A 22,157-nucleotide genomic window follows, 5' to 3' on the forward strand; every position below is an offset into this window, starting at 1 on the left:
ATCGAGAAGTCTCTCCGCAATGCTTGTGTAGCCCGTGGCGGGAAGTTAGCCGAGAATCCACTAGGTAGAGAATTCAAGTGGCAGCACTGGCCGCTAAGCATATGATGGAGTGAGGATGTAAAGTTGTCAAACCAGTATTAATGGGGAAGTGCCAACTTTCTACAGGATTACGTGCCACATTTCTACAGAATACTAGAACTAATGAAGCTGCGGAGGGACTTTTCGAACGCACTGTATATTAATTTTTTTTGTTGCAATTTTGCTGTAATGTTATTTTCTACAATTCCTTGGTAATGCAGATAGTCTTTCCGTAAAAGTTCGATTGATTTTATTATGACAACAAAATTCTGTCAAATTGCTTATCTGAGTAAGTTATATTGGTGTTTATGTTTTTATGATTGATGGTGAAATGTGTTTATTTTTGGCGCTGAATTCCATTGCTTTCTCTGAAATAATTGGAATTGTGTCAATTATTGCTTTCTTTTCCAAGCCCACAAGAGTATATAGAATTCCGAAACACTGTTTGAATAGCCTATCGTTTACATAAAATTATAAATGAGATATAAAAACTGGAAAAAGAAATCTATGTATTATATTTATGTGTATATGTGTGGGTATATCCTTTTGAGCCATTATTCTTCCGTAGAACATTTTATGTTAATGCAGCAAGTTAATTTTTATATCGAGTAACGAGAATTTATTTCCAACAACACAAAAAATCATTTTCAGGGTAGTAATTACATCACAATTCAGTATAATACATAACTGTTTCAAAACACATACATTAGAAAACTTTTCAATTTTCACATTACTGAATTTGCGATTCGTTGACAATTGAAGGAATATAATTTTAACTATTCCGTACTTGGGGATCTCTGTATCTTAAATGATAAGGCCAATCCAAGGTATAAAAATATATTTTAAACTTAGAAATCTGTACAATAGACTGGACAGTTGAAGATTCGTTGGCACTGTCGGTATGTTTGAAGTTGTTGGTGTTAAAATAAAGAAAAAAAGTGAGTCCGATGATTGTGTGAATACGTTCTTGTTTTATTGTTTTGTATTTTATTATAAGGGCCTATATGCATATAACGCTAGATAACGTTCATCATTCATTCACTTGCAACACTCAACAGATGGCAGCAAGCGTACGCTTTCGCATGTGCAGCATCTAGTAGAGATTCTTGAACTTCGTGTTACGTAAAAAATGTTAGATACAGATATTCTCATAAATTGTACCTCGATCAAAGACATTTTCACGTCAAAAAGTACATTTTAAACATACTCAGCGTATGGCAACATTAATACTTGAATCAATAATTAAACAGCTACCATTAGTGGCTTAAACTTAAGCAGGAAGCTTTTTTTATCGTTCTCTATTGTACTAATTATGTTGTTTCTTATAATTTTCCAAGTTTTACAAGTCAAAACAATGTGCATTTTGAGGAATAAGAACTAATATTTGTCATATATCATAATTACTAAAACGTAAATGTTTTATTGACTTAGAAATCAACAAAAACATTATTTTATTCACCTCATATGGTAGAAATTTTTCCAAGAAATCCATGAAATCTATTCTGAAGGCATGAGCCACTACTAGTAATTATTTCTAACCTAGAATTTTGTCTTGATTTTGAATTTTAATAGTGCATTGCTGCTAAGAGTCTGATACGTGCATATAACTTAGACTTCATGACATCGTAAGGAGTTTTATGTTTTTATTGTTTAATGCTAAATGAAGTCAGATATTAAATTATTTAGCTACTGGTGACATTCACTCCGTGGAATATCAATATTATGTCCGTACTTCTCCCTATTCAAGAATCGTTCACAATCTTGTTAATATATCAGTACCGTATGCCAGCAAATATTTTCTTACAATGTAGCCGGTGTGATTTCAAAATATCACTTTCATTTACAGCACAAGAAATGATATATACTTTTTATAGTAAAGTTTTGTATTTTTATATTTTTCTTTGTCTACCAGATATATTTCGAAATTTTAAATACAGTAGAGGGTGTTTCAGAAATACTTTTACAAATCTTGGGGACATGTTCCTCACACCAAAACAAGAAAAAAGTTCGTATAAACATATGTCCAAAAGTCTTTAGTTTTTTAGTTAGCCTATTAATGAAGGAACACAATGAAACATCTGTTAGATATTGTTAGCTTGGTAGCAAGTGTTGCAACTTTAATCAATTCAGAAACTTATAACAATCAAAGTTTACGTTCAACGCGTTTCGAGGTACAATCCAACAACTTACTTAAGTTTGCGACCAATAATAATATTAATTTTGTTAGATAATCGAATGATAAAATTTCAAATATTTCAAATATATTACGTCAGAATTACTTATCAATAATCAAACATTAAACCATTATATTATTACATGAAGTGGTACATAATGACCGAAGAAAGTTTTCGCCATGAATATGGCATCTCAGGTCTCATCGAAGCAATGACACATAATGAACACTTTTAATTTCTGGTTTAAATACAATCGTTAACAATGTTTCAAAAAGTTAATATGATAGGCGGTGTAACCTTATGCAATTAAGAACATACGTGTAACATAAAATTTAAAACCATACAAAGTAAAGAAAAAACAAACAATGTGCTGATGGTTAAATGTACAACGAGATAATCAACGAGATAATCGAATGATGTTATCGATACAAGTCTGCTGATGCAGCCATTGTATCCTAGATGGCTAAGTGTTGCCAAGGAGACTTCTTTACGACAGTCATTTGTCATTTGAACATTTGTTATGAGTTTTTTAATAAAGTTGCATCACTTGCTACCAAACTGACAATATCTAACAGATGTTTCATTATGTCCTTTCATTAATAACTAAAAAACTAAGGATTTTTGGGACATATGTTTATATTAACTTTTTTCTTGTTTTGGTGAGAGGAACATGCCCCCAAGGTTGTCAAAGTATTTCTGAAATACCCTGTACAATAACGATTTTTATATAAAAACGGCAAGTCACTAAAATTGGTTCCAAATTGAAGAAATGAAGTAGATTAAATATGAAATACGTTCCCGTTATATGAAATATGAAGAGTCCCTTTCCAAGGGGAAAATTCACTTCATGATTTGTACGAGTACAAACATAATATTGTCTTAATAATTGTATAACTTAAATTTTTATATGTTATTCCGATAACAACCTTGATCTTGTTTTAAATTACGGCAAATATACCTAGTTGCATGCATTAAACGTAAAATAATTTCATAAATAATCTGAAACCACAAAAAACTTCAGTACCTACCTCATTAACAAGTTCTTCTGTTTCATTGTAAAATTTCCATACAAGTCACAGAAGAGATATGCGTTTTATACAAGAAGAAATAATAATTATTAGAATTAACATTAAATCAATACCACAATAGAATGTGATATAACACTTAAGCACATTAATAAGTACAATATTTCATTGAGTATTTGAGCTTACTGCCTAGAAATAGCAGCATAACAATTGCACATTCTTTCACAGAAAAACTTTAAATACGGCATTGGATTGGGCGTGTATTTTTTTTTTTTTTTTTGGTTTTTAAGTAAATAGTGTTATAATACACCAGAATTTGCTCCGCATTATACAAGTGACGAAGATGAACACAGAATCCATCTTGCTATTTCTTAGACAAAAATGTTTTAGGTTAAAATATTGTTACAAATTTTATTTGGCAATTACTTAATAAATTTAAATGTAAAAATTACAGGTTTTCAGTTGTTAGTTGTTGTACTTAGAACGATATTTTACAATTCACACAATGCGAAGCATAAAATTACTTTTTCATAGTAAACCAATTACATTTACAACGGCACTGTAAATTGCTTCTACTGTTTGAAGTCCATATTTATATAAAAATGTTTGTATAAAAATTGGCTGGGATTTAAAGTTCAGTGGTTGTTTCCACTGGGGATCTATCGCCTAGGTACGTGAACCCGAGGTGGGAATAGTCCTTCTTCTCTCTAAAAGTTACATTTTCGTTGGTGGCACTTGCGTTCATATGACCGATATCCTCTTCCGATGATCTGTAAAGCATATACAAATATTAAATTAATACACAACTTGATGATGAATGAGAAGAGATCATGCTAATTATAGACAGTTCATAACTTAATTTTTTTAATTATATTGCAACCCCTTCATAGATTGCAATAAACTTTGCTATGCATGCGGACTTCGCTTGTATACAGGGTAGAAGTGATATAATTCTGCAGATTAAAGGGGGCAATAGAATGTATTAAAATAAATAACCAGTACATCCTTCAGTTCGCAGTATTCTTGGTCAGTGAACCAGCCAATTCCTTTTTCTCTTCCTGATCAGTTTCAGCATGATTCTTTCGTCACTCACTCTTTCCAACACAGTTTCATTTCTTCTTCTGTCTGTCCATTTCACACGCTCCATCCTTCTCCATATCCACATTTCAAATGCTTCCAGTCGTTTCTTTTCACTTCGTCGTAATGTCCATGGTTTTGCTCCACACAAAAAGCACTGCACTAATCTCTTCTTTAGTTCTCTTTTCATAGGTCCCAGAAGATGTTTCTTTTTCCATTAAAAACTTTCTTTTTTATTGCTATTCTTTATAACTTCCTGGCAGCAGCTCATGAGTGTTAACATTTAGGGGAAAATTATTTTTTCCGAGAAAAGTATTGATTTTGGCCTAATATATTATTAGAATGTACAGTACAGTATGCACGATTATTTAGTCCTGACAGTCGCCGGAGATGTGCGCCTAGGTCAGACGAGTCCATTTAGTTACGGCAAGGGGTGTATGGGTTATTCACTCGCTTGCCTTCGAAGCGATCGGATGTCATGCGTGCGGTAGAGCTATATGTTTCAAGTACAATTAAGCTGTACCTGCATTCCTTTACTGACAGCTCGCCCTTATCATTACTCCGGAACTCTCCCCACTTATCCTATTACTTCCCCTTTTTCGCGTCGCTGAGCTGTCAGAGTAAATAATCGGTCTGTACTCTGAGTAAGGAATAAGATACTAAAATCTGCAGATTTATATTATTTCTACTCTGTATAGGAATGAATTCGGTCAGAATCTTGAGGTTACCGCATATGACGTAAGTATTTCCATGGCAAACTAAGTCGAATTTTTGTTCCACAATATACAGAGTGATTCGTCTTGGTATGGATAAAATAAAAACACCGTAAAACATTTACTATTGAACTTCATTTGTTGAAACTTTGTGCATACAACACTGAAAGATGGGAGATTCCTCAGAGCTCAACATGACCCCCATTGCGCACCCTGCACAACTCATAACGGTGATGCAGTTCTGCCCATGTCCGTTGTAACATAAGAGGAGTGATTTGTTGAAAAGCTTGAGTAATTTTTACTCTCAGATCATAAATGTTCCTGGGTTTCTGTGAATAGGCAATGTCTTTAACAAAGCCCTACACGAAGAAATCAGGAGGGGTTAGATTTGGGGAGTTTGAGGCCAAGCCTAGAGATAGCGGCTTCTCGTACTGGGTTCGCCTGCGGCTCCTGCATGTTTTTTTTTTTAACACAGAACCTGGTTCTACAAATGTTCGATACCACAACATTATGGAATCGTATTTAGGTCCATTATGCACACCATACTCACGTCGAAATTCCCTTTGAACTCTTTTAACACTCTCCAATTTAGCATACCAAAGAACACATTGATTTTAGTAACCATTTTAATCATTTACGATTTTCATTTGTCCTTTCAGATTATGCATTGTTGATTGTCATATATGCAAACTCCCATCTTTTAATCATAATATAACCAGCAAGAAATTTTTCCTACTGTCATAATAGCTTTATAATAATAAATTAATATTATCCATACCCAAACGGATCAGACTGTACTTCAATTTTTTCCCTACTAGTGTAGGTCGAATATTAATAAAAACTGCATGTCAAAAAAGAAAATTTATATAACTAAATGAATAGTAATGGACAGTTGACTAAACAACAACTGTCTTGTAGTGGTGAAATAGAAACTGCAACCAATCTTTTTTCCAACTCGATTATCTATTACACGTACCGGTACTTAGAAGCTTGTCCATACCTTTGATACATGGGATTAGTGACTGGCATGAGCGGTGGGTCGTGTCCCATTAAGTTATTGTGGTCGCTGTCGCCTCTCGAGTGACCTCGACCCATGTCGACTCCACCTGCGATACTGGACGCTCGAGCAGTCGTGGCTGCGTCAGAGCTCACTGGACTCTGCTGGCCTGTAACGTGAACAAAAACATTCATTGCTGTTCTTCCTTTATTAATTTCCTCTACAATTTAGTTAATAGAGTTATTTTTAGAAATGTCCGTTAATAAAGCTCAGGGCTAAGTATACAGGGTGTATAGAAACAACACCGGCAACGCTTAATATGTTGGGCGGGACAGTAAACTGATCATTATTCAAACAGAACGCAATGTCAGGAAATTCATGGTTTGGGCGCTGTGGGCGTCGAAGTTTCATCGGATTGATTTTGGTGTCCTAATTACGTAGTTATGCAACCCATTAGCCATCAGCGCCTTAACTTTCCCGCTCGTGCGCCACTAACAAAACTAACTGCCGCTCTCGCTCGCTGTGTTCGTTGCGTAACTCTTACGCGCTTCGAGTCTCGCTCATTATTCTCGAAATAGCATTTGGTCAACGTGGAAAAATTACGTAACTTTGAATAACATACATGATTAATATAAATAACATTAGAGATATATTAAAGATAAAACAATAGCTATCCCATTTTCTTTAAATAATAAAGGTAATAAACCAATTTCATCTATACTACAAATTAAAATGCATAATTCTGATTGTTCCGATATAAATTGCAATTGTTCAGTTATTAATGAAGTTGAGGTTAAATACTTAGGTAAAATCATTTAAAATGGAATAATCATATTCATTATATTTGTAATAAATACGTAAAACATTATGTTACTTTGTTGTTCGAAGAAATATTTTGTCAATTAACTGTTTACGTATAATTTATTTAGCATTATTTCAATCTATATTTATGTATGGTATTATAAGTTGGGGTGGAACTTATAAATCCAACCTTTAGCCGTTAATTTTACTACAGAAAAAAAGTATTAAAAATTTGTTTAAACAATCAGAAAGATTACTCAACTGAATTGTTGTTTAAACATTTCAAAGTTTTCAACATTAAACAAATGTATTATTTTATTTTATTAAAATATTTTCATAGAAATTTTAATAACTTTGAAAGGTATGTACATAAATATGGAACTAAAAATATGAATTCTCTGCGTTTGTCTGAACCAAAATGTAAAACCAATGCAGCTTTTTATCATAGCATGAGTCAAGGTCCCAGATTATTAAACACATTTTATTCCAATAACATTTCAACCACGAATCCTCTCCAAATTAATAAAAAAAATTAAAAAAATTGTATTGGATTTATAGTTTGGGTTTAAACATATTAAACACTATTTAATCTGTATTCACTCCCAATTTTAATTTCATTTTTGTCTGTATTGGAATCCCCTCCTGAGCACGAGCAGGAGTGGGCTAGTTTATCTTTCATTGTATTTATTAATTTGTATTCATTTCAAACTTACTAGCAATAAAAATAAATAAATAAAATGAATATATATTTTTTTATTTTATAGGTTATTTTACGACACTTTATCAACATATTAGGTTATTTAGCGTCTGAATGAGATGAAGGTGATAATGCCTGTGAAATGAGTCCGGGGTCCAGCATCGAAATTTACCCAGCATTTGCTCATATTGGGTTTAGGGAAAACCCCGGAAAAAAAACCTCAACCAGGTAACTTGCCCCGCCCGGGAATCGAACCCAGGCCACCTGGTTTCGCGGCCAGACGCGTTAACCGTTACTCCACAGGCGTGGATCATTAGAGATATTTAATTGATACAAAAAGACAAAAGAAAAAGATATCACAGTTATCAAAATGTTCTGGTGCTACGATCAGATATTACCAATGGTTATATAAATAAAAAAAACTCAAATAAATTTGAATTTTTAAGATATATAAACATAGCGTTAAATAAAGCGTTTTTTTTTTACTTGAGATTGTACACTTGATCTCAAACACACAAAAAAATTCCTAGCCTTTTAATAAGGGCCTAATAATTAAATAAAGATTGAGCAACGGATTATTGTACACTGGAAGGTAGTGATGATGTTTTAAATAGCTACTTGAATGTTTGTACATAGATAACAGTTGTCAAAACAGATAAAAGTTCAGTCTTGTATAAACAACTGTTACGATTCAAGGCTGCTTGACGTTCGAGAGTTAATAACTCCCGAAGTCCCGATGTTTTGAACGTTTGCTTACAAACAGTCAACAGGCAATACTGTCGTGCGGATTTTTGGCTTTGCGGGCGCTGTTAGTCTTGCATTCTTGCTCGTTTGTTCATCTCTATGCGCTACAACCCTTCATAGAATATGGTTCGCATCCTAATTGGGTAATTTGTGTTGTGTACCAGTGCAGTAACGTTCTTGACAGCATTACGACATGTACCAGTACACAAGACAGTGTCGAGATGACCGATATGCTGCTTACATACGGCAACATTTTGAGCATCTTTTGTAATTTACTGTTTAGTGTGATGCTCTTGTTGGGTCGCTTAACGGAATGTGGAACGCACATCCATCACCATATCCGAACCGTTCTCAAACTACAATACCCCACAGAGCCCGAATCATGAATTTCCGGACATGGTTTCCCTCTGGAAAAATGATCAGTTTACCATCTCTTCCAACTTAATAAGCGTTGTCGGTGTTGTTTCTATACACCCTGTATTTATGACAATACAACACAGCTTCACTCAATAGTCCAGGCCTGGACACAAAGGGTGCTATGCATAGACATTTCGCTAGCCCGAGCTACGAGCGTGCTAAACTAGCCGCGACTATCGACTGATTACTTGTACAGGATTCATATCATATCATATTGCTAACACTGGTTTATGAATATGAAAGACGTTAGTTCGCTGATCATCCACCGGAAGCCCGCGGTAAGAATGTCTATGAATATGACCCTAATACTTCAATTGAGTCACTGCAAACTACCCCTTAACTCAACCTCTGCGGTGACTGAGTGGTCCGGATTTGACTCCCGGTCAGGCCTGATATTTTTCATTGGAAAATTCAGTGACACTTGTGGCGAACAAGGGTTTCCCCATATTACGCATCACATCATTCCGTCAACATACAGTATCTCTCTTCTATCATCATTCCACAGCATTCCCCGAACTCCAGCTGACGACGCACGGAGGAGGCTGGTCTAGGAACTAATAGAGTTGCGTGCTCGGAACTTGGCTACGCAGCAAACCTTAGTGTAGTCAGCCGGTGTGGATTTGGGAATGCGCCTAGCTTGAGGGTTAGCGCAATAAATCGTAAAAGGTCACAGTGCTGGACCATAGTGCCCCCTCCCGAAAATTCCATTCCATACCCCATAACTCTCTGCTCTACTCTGCTTCCCCGGCTGATACAGTAATGTTTTTATTCAATACGAGTAGACAGAGAGGTAAGCATTGCTCATTGACGGATTGTATAAGAGAGGTATCATAGCTTTTACGAACTTTCGGCTCTCACTTGTCTCCTAAAATCCACCACTGATGCGGAGTGCCTACTGTGTGTTTGTTTATAAAGCAGTGTAAGCGAAAGGACATGGGAGGGGATTTGTGAGTTCCGTTTCACTTCCCCAGGGCTGCAATAGTCATACTACAGTCTGATCCGTTTGGGTATGGATAATATTAATTTATTATTATAAAGCTATTATGATAGTAGGATATATTTTTTACTGGTTATATTATGATTAAAAGATGGAAGTTTCCATATATGACAATCAACAATGCATAATCTGAAAATGAAAATCGTAGATGATTAAAATGGCTACTACAAATCAACAGCGGGCACAATGTGTTCTTTGGTATCCTAAATTTGATAGTGTTAAAAGAGTTCAAAAGGACTTTCGACGTGAGTATGATGTGCGTAATGTACCTAAATACGATTCCACAATGTTGTGGTATCGAACATTTGTAGAAACAGGTTCTGTATTAAAAAAAAAACATGCAGGAGGTCGCAGGAGAAATCCAGTACGAGAAGCTGCTATCTCTTGCCTTGGTCCCCAAATTCCCCAGATCTAACCCCTCCTTACTTCTTCGTGTGGAGTTTTGTTAAAGACATTGTCTTTTCACAGAAACCCAGGGACATTGATGATCTAAGAGTAAAAATTACTCAAACTTTTCAACAAATCACCTCACTTATATGGCTGAATTGCATCACCGTTATGAGTTGTGTGGGGTGCGCAATGGGGGTCATGTTGAGCTCTGAGGAATCTCCCATCTTTCAGTGTTGTATGCACAAAGTTTCAACAAATAAAGTTCAGTAGTAAATATTTTACGGTGTTTTTATTTTACCCATACCCAAACGGATCAACCTGTAATCCTCCATGCATAAATCTTGCAACCAACGTGATATCGTGGAAACCTACCAAAGGATGAAGATGTAAAATAAATATCTCGGAGTGCACCAACATATGTATATCACTATTAGTAACATTTTTCTTTTTCTACTGATGAGCCCAAACTAGGCTGCCCTCAATTTAATGCCTGCATTGCATTTGTATTTAATTTTAGAAGTAGTAGTAAATGCGCTGATCGATCAGTAAATTATTTAAAAAAAATCCATTTAAATATACTAAATTTTCAAAGAAACACTGTATGTATTTACCTATGCTGTCGCCATTTTCCTTAGTGATATAACTAACGTTATCTAAGCTGAATGCATGATTTTTGCTGCTGAAGTCCAGCTGTAGATCATTGTAACTGTCACTATCATCCAGAGGCACGCTCATCTGCAAAACCTGTAATCATAATGCATGAAATTGATTACACTTACAAAGAACGATGTGAACTTTTATTGGTAATAAAATAATACACGAAATGTATAAAATCAATTTCACTGTGCGCCTATTTAGTGAAAAATACGTCCATTTGTTTATGAGGAAAGGCTGTATACAGACGGATAAATAAATTGGTGTCAAGCGAAGAATCAATTTTTCTGTATCAGCGATGATAAAAAGTGGATTTCCGTAATACCTGTAAATAATTTTTACAGATTCATTTAATATATTTGTAAAATACTGATAACAATATAATTAATACAAACTGGCATGAGACAAGAGATTTTTCATGTAAACCGTAGAAGTGGGTAAAGTCAACCAGTGGGCAATTTTTATTGAAAATTATATATTTTCTCAGTTACTTGTTAAAATTTTTTTATGCTGACTTCATTGTCTTACATTGCAAATGTAAGCGAGAGGGACAACAAAAATCCTACGAATGCCAACAATGGGAACATTGTGTAATTACCGTTGAAGTGAAAACTGTTATTTTCAACTTTTTCTCTTACATGAAAACAAAGTCTTACAAACTCTAAATTATCGTCAGCAGTGAAAGGAGACAGGAAGTATACGTAAGTACTTTTCGTTGAGATTGTATCCTGAAATAATAGTTTTGCAGTTCGTAAATGTTAGTATTGAAACATTATTTTAAGAAAACGTGTACCTTTGTAGGGTTAAGTCGATCATGCCATCGACATACTCGAAACAGATAGGACCAGCAGGAAGAATAGTTGTCACCGAAATACATCCAACTAACACTTATAAACAGAAAAGTGTCATAATATAGCTTATATTGATGGGATAGTGGAGAAAGAGGAAGACGAAATTATGGTGAGTTTCTTGCGTAAGAGAAGCACTGCCAAAGGAACATATTTTGTACATCCCTCTGTACCTGACATGAGGAGGGGAAGATTTCAAATAACATCTGTTATAAACCTAAGCAATGTTGAATTGCATTTTAGATTATAATTGAAGGGTGGTATTTCAATGTAAATTTTTAATTCTTAAATCTTTGTTTGTTGGTATGTGAAATATTAAAATGTGTTTTTATGTTTTATAAGTTGGCAATCATAGTCACGATTGTACAGTGAAGACCTGTAGGCCTAATTGTATCGAATAGTATGATCACAGTAACAAAAGATACACTAAATAATGTTATATTGAAGATTATTATTGTTTCTTACACCCCTTATAACAAATAAAATATATGTAATACACTTAATTTGTTTTTTAAAAACATAAACAGTGATCGACTTTACACCGCAATATTTTAAAATCGATCTTAAACTAAAAATTCAATGGTGATCGACTTTACCCTATTTAAGCAGGTAACTTCGATCACAAGTCAAATAAAAAAAACAATTTTTTATAGATTGTAATTCAATTCTTGTAACGTGCCTTCATAAGTGAAGGATATGACGACAAAATGCTATTTTCTGAGGAACTTTGCTCCATTGCATAACCTCAATATCATTAAAAAATTTCAAAATTTTGATCGACTTTACCCTCTTCTACGGAATGTGACATTTATTAACTATTAGGTCTAATAATTACAATAACTACAACCTACCTGTGTCTCGTATTCTTTGAGGTTAGGTTCGACAAAAACGGGATCATAGCGAGGAACAACATACATTCGTTGCATTCTTTCTTTGTATGCTTTGTATCTGAAAATTAAAATCGTATGGCATTACATTCTTTCATTACAATGAGTATATGTAGAGCACAGCTAAATTCAATAAAACATGAGCTAAAAGCCGTAAAGAATGACCTACCTGGACCAAGATATGCAGATGTAGATAATACCAACAATTCCTAGCACAAGAATAATACAAGCGATGACTATGAGGGCATATGGGAACACTTCCCAAGAAACAGCAACGGCTGCAACAGTCTTTGGCACAGTTAACGGTGGATGGATTGTCGATGCAGTAGCACGGAGGTTTCCTGTCACATCCACTGTGATTTTGGATATAGCGTCCTTGTTCAGGATGGACCTGCATGAAGTTGAACACAACCTGATAATTTTTACTAGTGTAAAATAATCTACAACTTTTGTCTTCAGACATTTTATAACTTTAAACAAGTGATTCTAAGTTGTCTGGCCATAAACAGAGAGGAGAACACGTCCATTGTTAATTGCGACTTAATACATGAATCTCTTGGCGTTTAATGTTGGTCCAGGGACGCCCTGAAAGTACTGCTAAAATACTAAGGGCGCCGTAAATTCGGAAACCTCTGCTAAAAATACAGAACAAGTAATTGTTGAAATACTGTATTTTCACGTCAATGGCATTATGGTCCTTCATGTAACTTCAAACCTGCCTACTTGAACCCCATTTATACTAGGGTTTCTTCACAAAATCGATATAATTGAATGTAAATTTAACAAGTAGGGAATATGTTATTCGATTACGAAACATTGAACAGTGTGATCCCAAAAGTGTTCAGTCCATTTTTATGAAAGGAATGGGCTAGTTTTTTATTCACCTGTCTACGGACTGAGCGAGTGCATAATAACACAAACTTTTAGACAAGGACTGGCGTTGTTTTGAAAGAAAACAAGCTTAAAATATGATAGAGGTCTCAAATATAATCATATATGTATAAATCTTTAAAATGGCCAAATGAACTGAGTGGTAAGATATTAGTAAGTTAAAATAATTGTTTAATAAAGTACATAATAATATAATATTTACGAAAGATATATATCGTAATCAATTAGGCGTATATGTTATGTTATGTTTTATTTAACGACGCTCGCAACTGCAGAGGTTATATCAGCGTCGCCGGATGTGCCGGAATTTTGTCCCGCAGGAGTTCTTTTACATGCCAGTAAATCTACTGACATGAGCCTGTCGCATTTAAGCACACTTAAATGCCATCGACCTGGCCCGGGATCGAACCCGCAACCTTGGGCATAGAAAGCCAGCGATTAGGCGTATACATATTTGTATTTTTGTTATGATATGCTATGTAATTATTTAATAAATTCATTATCTTATGGAACATATATGCATACAGTACGATTATTTAGTCCTGACAGTCGCCGGAGATGTGCGCGTGGGACAGGCGAGTCCATTTAGTTACGCCAAGGGGTGTTTGGGTTATTCACTAGCTTGCCTTTACCGACCGCTCGCCCTATCTCTACTCCGCAACTCTCCCCACTCTTCCTATTACTTCCCCTCTTTCGCGTCGCTGAGCTGTCAGGACTAAATAATCGGTCTGTACATATTTTTCATTTTAGGAGATTTTATCAATTTATATTTTTATTTATCCACCTTTCGATATATAAAATAGGCTACACATATTTGTATCTTTGTTATGAAATTGTTTCTAATTACGTACTAAATTTATTTCTTACATCAAATTTATACATATTTGTATCCGTGTTAATGGATTTTATATAATTAATTATTAAATTCATCTTTGACTATTACAAGTAATCGTGATATTTAGACTTGTTGTGTTGGAAAGTATTACAATTTTGACTTCTTAGTGGACTTAAGACGAAATTCCAAATTCATAAAACTGTTTTTTATTGTGCAGCTCTTATTGGCTGTATCAATAGCTGAGAAAGCTTAAATATCATACCATTATATTGATCCGACGAAAGAATAATAAAAAAGGAAGTGTTTTGCAATGAGCATAGAAGCAATGGAATAATTTTCAGTTCCTTCATATTAAGGCATTGCTAATATCTCTTCTGACGAAATACATTAAAATTTTCAATGGTAATATCTCTTCTGATGAAATACATTAAATTTTTCAATGGTAATATCTCTTCTGACGAAATACATTAAATTTTTCTATCACGTCCTCTCCTCCAAAACATTAGACCAGTGATGTCAACTGATGCCCATAGGAGCAAGCGCGCGCTTTAGAACCCAGGAGAGCCTGAGCGCTTTACAGCGGAAAGGAAAGAGACAGACGAAAGAGGTAGCATATGCCGCTTAGTCGAGCTATATACAGGGATGGCCAGCACTGATTCGATGGATAGAGGGAAGAGAACTTATTAAAACTGTATCCATGTTAATTTTTAGTTTTGTCTGAGAAGTATAAGTGCAGTATAAGAATGTAAGTTTTAATTTTAATGTTCATTTTTCACAAGTTTGTTTTTTTATTCAAAAGGAATATTTTCTCAACTTTTTTACAGAAAAGTGAAATTTTCAGACATGTTTGTTTAGTAGCCTTACAGGTACTAAAACAATGTTTTCGTAAATCTAATATATCGTAAATACGTATTACTGAAGATAGTGTATTAAAATGTTTGAAGATATTCGCGTGGAAAATGTTTGTAAGGAAATGAATTAACAATGCAAATACTGTTACATCACAAACAAAAGATAATGCCTATGTGTTGGTAAAACGTCAGCTCTATAGCTTCAGCAGATTTCGAGATAATTTAATATTCTGATAACAGAAAGTTGCGCACCAATAACACCTAAGTCCACACCTGTGGAGTAACGGTCAGCGCGTCTGGCCGCGAAACCAGGTGGCCCGGGTTCGATTCCAGGTCGGGGCAAGTTACCTGGTTGAGGTTTTTTCCGGGGTTTTCCCCTCAACCCAATATGAGCAAATGGATAACTTTCGGTGCTGGACCCCGGACTCATTTCACCGGCATTATCACCTTCATCTCATTCAGACGCTAAATAACCAAAAATGTTGATAAAGTGTCGTAAAATAACCTACTACAAAAAATATCACCTAAATGCATAATGCGATAAGAATTTTATTATGTAATATTAGTTAGAGTTAAAACATATACCTAGGCAACTTTGCTTTGTACTATAATATTTTTTTTATTGGGTTATTTTGCGACGCTCTATCAACATCTAGGTTATTTAGCGTCTGACTGAAATGAAGGTGATACTGCCGGTGAAATGAGTCCGGGGTCCAGCACCGAAAGTTACCCAGCATTTGCTCGTATTGGGTTGAGGGAAAACCCCGGAAAAAACCTCAACCAGGTAACTTGCCCCGACCGGGATTCGAACCCGGGACACCTGGTTTCGCAGCCAGACGCGCTGACCGTTACTCCACAGGTGTGGACACTATAATATTGTTTTGATTACTTTTATAAGGCTAAAGATACCATCAATATCAATTTCAACTTAACATGTCATATTCAGTGTCTTTCTTTGGGATAACACTTCCTTTATGAATGATGTGTTTAATTCACTTAGTACAGTATAGTTATAGTTATTATGGAATTTGTGTAAATATTCTTTCTTTGCTCTTTATTATGTTATTAATGTTTAAAACACAACTGCAATATTAAGAAATAGGTGTTAGTACTTTTGTTTTACATACAATATAAAAAATAAACAGAAAGAAGCCATATAAAAATAACGACATAAAATTTCATGTTCCGTTTGAAGTTTGTGCACCACTGTTTTCTTAATTCAACAGGCTGCTTATTCCTCCTAGCATACCTAGCGCTTAATGCCCGCGCACGACGTCAAGGTCAGAAAAATGCGCTTGCTTTGACATCACTCCATTAAACATTACAAATCATTGTAGAGACATATTTATATTGGGATTCTAACGAAAAATATTTCCCTCCTGATCTATTAATTAAATATTTAACTAAACTTGCTCAAAATGTTACAATAAAAGCACTGATTCTATGTAAAAAAATAATTGCTGTACAGGGTTTTTTTTAATAATCGCGCAATAGCCATGTACAAGTACCTAGCTAGAGCTTAATTTCATATAGTTTTCAGGTATAATATTAAGGTTATGGATTTACCTCTGTATCCTTGTTGAATTTCTATCCAGTATCTTATCTGTGTCTGGATCCACAGCGTAAAACCAAACGTCAGTGCCAACAGGATCTTGTTCGATGGTCCCATTATCGCCAACATATAGCTTCGCTGCCACTTTTTCAACACCGATAACTAGGTTGGTGTCATCTTCCATAACATCGACCAATCGGCTTGTCTCATGCGTAATGGTTTCTGGCTTGGCATCATCAATGACTAGAATCAAGCGGTTCTGGTCACCTATCAGATTGATCTGCAACGAAAGAGATGCATCATGCCAACAGTTTTCGCAACAAAATTGTTACACACCACACGTCAATTTCGAAATATATGGATTTCATTAGGAAAGATCGAAGAATAACAAAATTACCATTTAACGGCCACCAAAATATTAGACATTACACTAATTACACTAAAATGCTTCTCTCTTCTTAACTTTTACAATAAACTGTCTAACTTTTATTAATCAGTTAATCTTTTAGTACTTTGATTTTTATTGTATCTGTAAATTTAATATTATTTGTAATTATAATTGTAATTGTATTCTTAATATTGTAGTTGTAATCCCCTGGTAGAGGGGAAGAGAAGGCCTGATGGCCTTATCTCTACCAGGTTAAATAAATAAATAATAAATAAATAAATATAAAAAGTCCTGAATTTATAACAAGTAGAGCAAATTGGTCAGAATTATTATGTAGGCCTATATAAGAATGAAGAATGAAGGGCTTAGGTACAGCTTACTGCAGTAAAATTTTTGAAATATTCAACTTTTTTCCCCTCTATTGCTGTATCTTGTAGAATAATGACAATTAGCATGTGTAAAACACTGACCTTCTGCTAGGTATATTAAAAAAATAATTTTACGACTTAAAAAAATCATTTACATTTTTTTTTAAATTCAGATCACTGTGTAGTGATGAAGCGTTTCCCACATAACTAAAAAATTATGGAACATTCCGTGATGTTTTTTGTGTGTATTTATGCATGTCATACCTACAATATGATGCAAGATCACTTCTCTACCTTTGATAGATTGTCTGATAAAAAATAAAATCTTCTTAAAATGGTCAAATATCAGTATTTTCTTCTAACACAAAATAAAAAAAAAATATTATTCATTAAGGAATGTAGTTGAAAAAGCATGATATTGTAAACATGAGTTTCAGAAATAAAATAAAAGAGAACTTGAAAAAGTTAACAAGTTTATGAGTTACGAAGGAAACGCTTCATCACTGCACAGTGAACTGCCACCATTTTGAATTTTGAAAAAATACATAAATAATTTTTTTAAATAGTAAAAATATTTTTTTCCTGTAACAGAAGGACAATGTTTTACACATACCAATTTTCATTATTGTACAAGATACAGTAATTGAGGGAAAAAATGTTGAATATTTCCAAAAATTTTACGCTATAAGTTGTACCTAACCCCTTAAGGGCATTAGCTATCGTCTCAACCATTATGGAGATGCGAAAATGAGAAATGCTTACCTTCTACGAAATTAGTAACATTAAATAATACCTTGAAAGTAATCTTTTTTAATTCACGCGATGATATATTTTTATATAGGATTCCCAGAAACATCAGAAGAAAATATGGGATACTGAGCACTGATTTTAAAAATTGAGCTTTGGTGTATATTTCTCATCGTGCTTGTCCATGTTGTCTTTGAAAATAATACAATTAAATCAAATTAAATACTATTATTGTACAAAATGTATTAAAAATGTACTCCTCACAAAATAGGTTCACCTGAGAATACACTGTTATAAACCAGAGTTACTCGTACAATACTTTCTAAAGAATGCATTTGTTATAACAGTTGTTTGTTCTGAAGCGTTAAGTCATGAAATACGTCACAATTCTCACTTAAAAATTATTTCACAATAAACATTGATTTTACTGTCTTTATATGCAACTTGCTTTTCCTTAGTCCACAGTGAGTTCATACAGGAGAAAAATTTGTCAACATTTGCATTTGTACCAGAGGGATACACATAACGAAGCTTTCCAATTTTAGGCAGATCCACCCAGACTCTATCAAAATATAAGAATTTTCATCAATTCACTGTCTTCTTTGGAATTCAGAACATTTTCACAATAAAAATTGAGAATTAGAATGGGGTTAAATGGCGTTTGATAATAAGGCAGTTAACCCCCTTCTGATACTTAGCCTTTCAATGATCTCATCAAACAAGTGCGATTCAACAATGTTTGATCTGGTAGCAGTTTTTTTCATTGTATGAACCTGTTTTAAGAAAAATGTATACATTCAGTGTCACCTCCAATGTTGCCAATGTGGCGAATTCCCGTCTCCAACAGTGAATGGAGATTGTTGTCCGAAGACAGGTCTGGACCCCACAAGAGATACATAAGACATCACTCATGAGGCAACTAGGCCAGGAGATAATGGGGTAGGGTGGCCAGTTCTTTTCCCTCTCCATTGCATACATCATTGACTAACTACATATTGCACTAATCAGACTTCCGATGTATACAAACAATATTGTTCGTCTTCTGACACATATCGCCAAGTGAGATGTACTGCCTGATAATAGATTTACATATCAGCCAGAACCTCAATCAGAGATGTTATGGATATTAATATTTATAACAAAAACGTAGTTGATATTCCCAGTTTTGTTTTTTCAGTCACTAATTTTTAAATGCGGGACAAAAATATGTGCGAAGACTTCTTTCGGGACAACGGGACACATTTAGCGAAAAAAGGGACGTTCCCCTATTATACGGGATGTGTAGGAACCCTATGTTTATATTATATTAATATTATAATAATTGTCTTATTATAACCTTCCTAAAAATGAACATTATGAACGTTACGTATTTGTTTGACATCCAACAATAAATAAATAAATAAATAAATAAATAAATAAATAAATAAATAAATAAATAAGTAAATAAGTAAATAAATAAATAAATAAATAAATTGAACAAATAAATTAATTGAACTAATTAATTGAACTAATTAATTATAAAAGTAAATAAATAATTACCATGTTTTCTTTACGGACTGCAGGAATTAGAGACATTCTATTGTTTGGACTTTTTTTTACCATGGAGTTAATTTCGTAGGCAAAATAGTGGTTATTAGCCTACCAATTTTGACAGTCCTGTGCCGTAGCGTTGTAATCTATGGTATCGTGTTTGGACTCGCATTATGGAATGCGCGCTGATTATAGTCCTCCTAGGGGAAGATAATTTCTCTGAAATTTCTGCCAGTGTATGGGACCGGTACAAACCCAGCATAATGATGAATTTGGAGAACTACGATATGTAGCGAAATCGGTCACGAAAACTAGCTATAACGGCTGAAGGGAGCATTATGCTACCCACAAGATACTCCATACTGGTTGGATGACCGTTCACCTCTACTGAAGTATATGACGTGAGACCAGAAACCGGCTGGTCAATTTTGGCTCTTCATGAGTTACAGCACTCAGGGTTATTTGACATTGTATCTGTGTTCCGTGAACATGTCCTTAATAAATATTTTAATTTCGTCTGTTCTTCCTCCCGACGTTTTTCATGATGAGAATCAGTTAAAATAATGAAAATGTAGACTATAAGGGTGCTATTCATAGACATTTCGCTAGCCCGCGCTACGAGCATACTAAACTAGCCCCGGGTATCGACTGGTTACTTGTACAGAATTCAAATCATATCATATCGCTAACACTGGTTTATGAATACGAAAAAAGTTAGATCGCTAATCATCCACTGGAAGCCAGCGTTAAGAATGTCTATGAATACGGCCCTAGGTGTTTACATTCTCGCAATAACTTACTATTTCCATGTGTATTACACCAGGTACTTATGTACTGGGACTTGGTAGTGTTATTATCAATTTTAAATTTCATTCTCGTAATTTTCAACTGATTTTCCCACTTTAATATTAAACACCAGTGTTGAAACTTACCACAACAGGCACTTCTGCTGTGAAGGAATTATCTGGAGAATTTGGATTATCCCAAACTTCAACTTTAAATCTGAAAGGCAGTTGATTAAGATCCACGTTGCTGAAAGTATTTGTTGTTGTGATGATGCCCGACATGCGATCAATTTTGAAATAATCTGATCCCATGTTGTTGGGCACAATGCGGTACGATAACTGGCCAAATTTACCGCTGTCAGTATCTTCAGCCTGCAACAATCAACATAAAATTTTACCTAGTTCTATGTTATTATTCCAGAACATACACATAGTACGTCTATCATTTGAATTTGATAAAAGTCATAGGCCTATATTTACAAACAATCATAACACTTCTAGTCTACTTCAAAGTGAGTTTTATATTCCGGGTAGAAGTGGACTTAGTGTCCTTTTGAGAGTTGAATCAAGGAGGTGAAGATAATACAATTTGGTTGTTTGTGAACGGTTTTTGAGATATTCATACAAATATGTGAAATTATGGCAACATTGTAACACATGTTTATGTAGGCCTAACAGTAGCGGCTGAGTCTCAAAATTATGTTCGTAACTGCACGAAAGATTCAGCAACATAACGCGTCACAGAGGGACACTGGTAGCTGTGCATTTCCCCCATCCCGCTCTGGTCTTGTTTCCTACATGCTTTTACTGTCACTGAATGCACGGTCGTCACTTCTTTGTCACACACTTTGTTACCGATCTTCAATGAAATTACGGCCAAACCGTCAATGTAAGCAACAAACCAAAAAGGACAAATTTGTTGGTATTTACTCTACAAAGTCTCCCAACATGCATTCCAAAATTCAACCAAATATGCTGCTTTCCTTAAAACTCGGCAACAAAAGCCTACAATGATATAACTCTTAATGTATAACTTACTGTCCTGATTCATCTATCAAAAGGACCTTATTTAGTCCTCTTTCATCTTGTAGGATTGATGATTTTCATATCTCTATCTGCTTAACCTAAAACCCATGTTATATGTCCTAGATGTTTTTCCTGACAAAAAAAATTCACTGCGTGTGTCATCTTTACATAAGCTTTGAATGTATAGGCGTATTAACAAAAGGAATATGAATTCTTCTCTTAACATTTAATTTATGACTTCTTCAATTATTAGAGATATTTATCTCGGATCAGCAGTAGCAGCTCTACCATAAGGTCACATAGTCACGTGCTCTCCCAGTTGTAAAAGAAAAACTGTCCAGATCTTATTAAGTTTTTAATTTTTTCATTCTTTCCTTTACTTTCGATTCAGAACTGGCACTTGTAGCAATGTGGCAACATTGGGCTGGTCATATTTTCGTTGCGGACTTCTCGTGTCATGTAAGTCATTCGTTATCTCGTGAAACCAAATGCATGCTGCACCATGGAGGTAAGCGAGGGAGGAAAGCTTCCCAACTTTTTTTCCTTTAAGGTGCAAGTAGGTTTCACGAGATAACGAATGGTGTATACTTGTTTTGCAATGAATACTGGTCTCATGGTTTGTGAGGGCGACCTTCAATCACAGAAGCGTCGTGGTTGGGAACTCGAAAAAAGTAAAAATCCAAGA

At 34.6% G+C, this 22,157-nt stretch overlaps 1 protein-coding gene across 3 annotated transcripts in view; it reads right to left on the minus strand.

The window, feature by feature from the left end:
• Nucleotides 1-670: 670 nt before the first annotated feature.
• The window catches only part of Cad99C (cadherin 99C), a 466,185-nt gene continuing 444,698 nt past the window's right edge, over nt 671-22,157 (minus strand). For all 3 annotated transcript variants that reach the window (XM_069832876.1, XM_069832877.1, XM_069832878.1), the window contains 7 exons: nt 20,594-20,818; nt 16,643-16,908; nt 12,669-12,890; nt 12,464-12,560; nt 10,722-10,854; nt 6,068-6,233; nt 671-4,047 (listed from right to left, as the gene is read on the minus strand). In XM_069832876.1, coding sequence (XP_069688977.1) covers nt 3,906-4,047; nt 6,068-6,233; nt 10,722-10,854; nt 12,464-12,560; nt 12,669-12,890; nt 16,643-16,908; nt 20,594-20,818 — 1,251 coding nt within the window. In that variant the 3' untranslated portion in view covers nt 671-3,905. The remainder of the gene's footprint in view (nt 4,048-6,067; nt 6,234-10,721; nt 10,855-12,463; nt 12,561-12,668; nt 12,891-16,642; nt 16,909-20,593; nt 20,819-22,157) is intronic.

The sequence above is a fragment of the Periplaneta americana genome, chromosome 8 (genome assembly GCF_040183065.1).
Source record: "Periplaneta americana isolate PAMFEO1 chromosome 8, P.americana_PAMFEO1_priV1, whole genome shotgun sequence".
NCBI classification, from domain to species: domain Eukaryota; kingdom Metazoa; phylum Arthropoda; class Insecta; order Blattodea; family Blattidae; genus Periplaneta; species Periplaneta americana.